The sequence below is a fragment of the Sceloporus undulatus genome, chromosome 10 (genome assembly GCF_019175285.1).
Source record: "Sceloporus undulatus isolate JIND9_A2432 ecotype Alabama chromosome 10, SceUnd_v1.1, whole genome shotgun sequence".
Classification (NCBI taxonomy): domain Eukaryota; kingdom Metazoa; phylum Chordata; class Lepidosauria; order Squamata; family Phrynosomatidae; genus Sceloporus; species Sceloporus undulatus.
In genome coordinates, this window is record NC_056531.1 from 7,680,777 (window position 1) to 7,683,991 (window position 3,215).

General features: G+C 40.9%; 2 protein-coding genes across 22 annotated transcripts in view; both read left to right on the forward strand.

Annotated features, from left to right (window-relative positions):
* The window catches only part of EP400 (E1A binding protein p400), a 390,490-nt gene that overhangs the window by 158,547 nt on the left and 228,728 nt on the right, over positions 1–3,215 (forward strand). The gene's annotated exons all lie outside the window — the stretch shown is intronic.
* ULK1 (unc-51 like autophagy activating kinase 1) overlaps positions 1–3,215 on the forward strand; it is a 151,990-nt gene that overhangs the window by 93,214 nt on the left and 55,561 nt on the right. For all 4 annotated transcript variants that reach the window (XM_042441548.1, XM_042441545.1, XM_042441547.1 and 1 more), the window contains exon 11: positions 1,684–1,734. In XM_042441548.1, coding sequence (XP_042297482.1) covers positions 1,684–1,734 — 51 coding nt within the window. The remainder of the gene's footprint in view (positions 1–1,683; positions 1,735–3,215) is intronic.

The window sequence follows — 3,215 nt, forward strand, 5'->3', positions numbered from 1 at the left end:
AAAAAAAACCTTACAGAATTCCAGCAGGCATCTTTGTGTTCATAGTAAAGGCTGGATGGATGAGAGAATAAATGGGGGGTCAGTGTTTCCAGGAGAGATTACGCTCTTGCCTTTCACCAGGGAATGATTTCTTTTTTAATAAGAGTTAAAGCATAGCACTTACTTTGACCCATAGGCCCGGAACATACGGGCCTTTGCGGTGCCCTCATCACGTGCGAGGGTTGCCTGGTGGGCAGAGCGCCCACACGCCCGGCAACCCTCGCACATGTCAAGGGTGCTGAAGCTGTGGTATGTTTATGTTCTTGTCAATGGATGTGGGTAACTTCACCCGCACCAAGTGCAAGTTGGTAGGCCTGTTGGAAGAGCAAGTCCAGGAGCTAGAGGTTCGGGTATGTACACTTCAGCATATTAGGGAGCAAGAGTTTTTTTCTGGATAGAGCAGAATGAACTATCCCTGAATGGGGAACACACACAGGAAGTTTCTGGGGAGGAGGTCAGTTCCCATGCACAGGAAGTAGATAGTGTTGGCGAGGGGAAAGCAAACTACCAACGCATTCTGGGAACAAATCTACTCACATGCAGCCAAAACAATATTGTAGCAGAATTCAAAAACAAAAACACCCAGCTATTGGAATTGGCAATGAACTGACCACTTTTCACACTCAAAAGAAACACAGACGTAGTTGATTCATCTAAAGTTCTGGAGGCTTTATCTTCAGTTGCAATGTATACAATATAATACAATGTACACACTCCTCCACATCAACTTCCAACCGACTACTCTGTCATCTGCTCCAAACAACTCTCAAAAAAAAACCCCCAACTAACCCACATGTGACCAGTCTCTTGGTCCACTTACATAGGAGGGTGGTTCGGAGTCATTACTCAGTGACACATAGCATGATGTAACCTTGCTGTAACTTTGCCTCATGCCATGTTCTCCTGACTCAGCAGTCTGTTGTCGTCTCATGAAATATATGTCATTCCATGTTATCTGTCACTCAAAATATTTTTCTGTTGTTAAAGGCACAATTATTCCAATAGGTAGTTGGAGGAATGTGACACATAGAAATAGGAAAATTCATGATCATTCTGCAAGCTTGTAGCTACAGAACTAACCTGAAGCTCTCCCCCTCATCAGGGAATCTGCCTGAGGCTGCCTCCTCACTCTTCTTAATGATTGGGCTGACCATGTTAATAAGTATGAAGGGTTCTAATGTACAGAAAGATGCATAAAGTATATATAAACATGTATAAAGTATCTTTTCCCAGATACATAAAGTCTCTGGTAAAGATACATAAAGTACCTAACTGTTCCTTGATGAACCTACTTCATCATATAAAATCAACTTCTGAGGACATGCTGCTATGTCTGCCTACCCACGCACCTCATCAACTGCAGTGATATGGGTGGACGCCAGATGTGAGGCATTGTAGCACTGTTTTTATGTACTCCCTTCTCAGAGAGGTTTGCCTGGTGGCATATTTATTTTCTTATCAGTACCTATTAAAAACTTTTTTTCATTTAGCCAAGACTTCAAGTGTTCATAACTTCTACAGTATTTATCAGTCAGCCATGCATGCATTGTAGTATAATAACTTCTTGTTCCACAGATTTAACTGTACATCAGAGTGACAGATTAATGCTATTTGACTCAACTATCCTTTCCTTTTTTTCCCCAGATGAATTTTTCCATCACCCTTTCTTAGATGCAAGTGCCTCTATGAAAAAATGTAAGTTTGTTTTGTTCTTGCAGTCTCTCTTTTGCAATGTTGGTGTTGTTGTGTACCTCCAAGTCCTTTTTTACTTATGGCGATCCTAAAAGTTAACCTATCATATGATTTTCTTGGCATGTTTCTTCAGAGACGGTTTGCTGTTGCCATCCCCAGAGGCTGAGAGATTGGGACTTGCCCCAGATCAGCCAGTGGGTTAATTCATTCATATTACATACACATTATAAATTTACCTTGCAGTGTGCAAGTTTTAGATAGACCTTTTGGCTCTGTCAAGCATGATTTCAAGTGTGTGAAGGAGCAATAAAACTCACAGGATCTGTTGTTCGGTACATGACTTGCTTGCTTTATACTGAAGGACTAACAAAGGCTCCTCTTCATTGTGGAGAAAAGTGACTAGTGGGGTGCCACAGGGTTCTGTCCTGGACTCATTGCTATTCTAATCTTTATTGATGACTTTGATGAAAGAATAGAGGGCATGCTTATCAAATTTGCAGATGACACCAAATTAGGAGGAGTAACTAATACCCCAGAGGACAGGATCAACATTCAAGAGGACTTAATAGATTAGAAAGCTGGGCCCAAGCTAACAAAATGTACACTTCAGCATATTAGGGAGCACCTTTTTCTGGACACTGTTCAGCTTGTCAATATCATTCCTGAACTGTGGTGCCCAGAACTGGACACAATATTCCATGTGAGGTCAGACCAAAACAGAATAGAATAGCATTGCTGCATAACACTGCTGACTCATATTTAGCTTCCGGTCTACTAAGCCCCCTAGATACTTTTTACATGTGCTGCTTTCAAACCAAGAGTCAGACATGCTATATTTGTACATTTCATTTTTCCTGCATAGATGTAATACCTTATATTTCTCATTGTTGGAATTTTTAAAAAAATTTGAGTTACCTTTCCATTCAGTCAAGGTCGTTTTGATTTCTGATCCTGTCCTCAGAGGTATTACCTCCCCTCCCCTCACCTTTGGTGTCATATGGAAGTCTGTTCCATCAACTAAAGGATTCATAAAGATATTGAGCAAAACCAGACCAAGCACAGAACCCTGAAGCACCTTGCTAGTCACTTCTCTCAAAGATGAAGAGAAACCATTGTTGAGTATTCTCTAGGACCTAGAGTCTAGATTCAACTTGTCAAACCAATTACACTCCACCTAACTATAACACAGTTCACCAGCTTGCCTTTTCAAAAGCCTTAATGAAATCAAGATTCACAGTGGGCTCTTGCTATCCACTGGGGTTTGGTTCCAGGATTCCCCATGGATACCAACATCCATGCATGTAAAATGGTGTCCCTTACATCAAATGGCAAAATTAAGATTTGTTTTCTGAAATTTATATTCTTTGGAATATTTTCAATCCCTGAAGGCTTGAATCAGTGGATAAAAAATCTGTGGATATTGGGAGCCAACTGCACTACATCCACAGCATTACCATGATTTTCCAAGCTTGTAACTCTGTTAC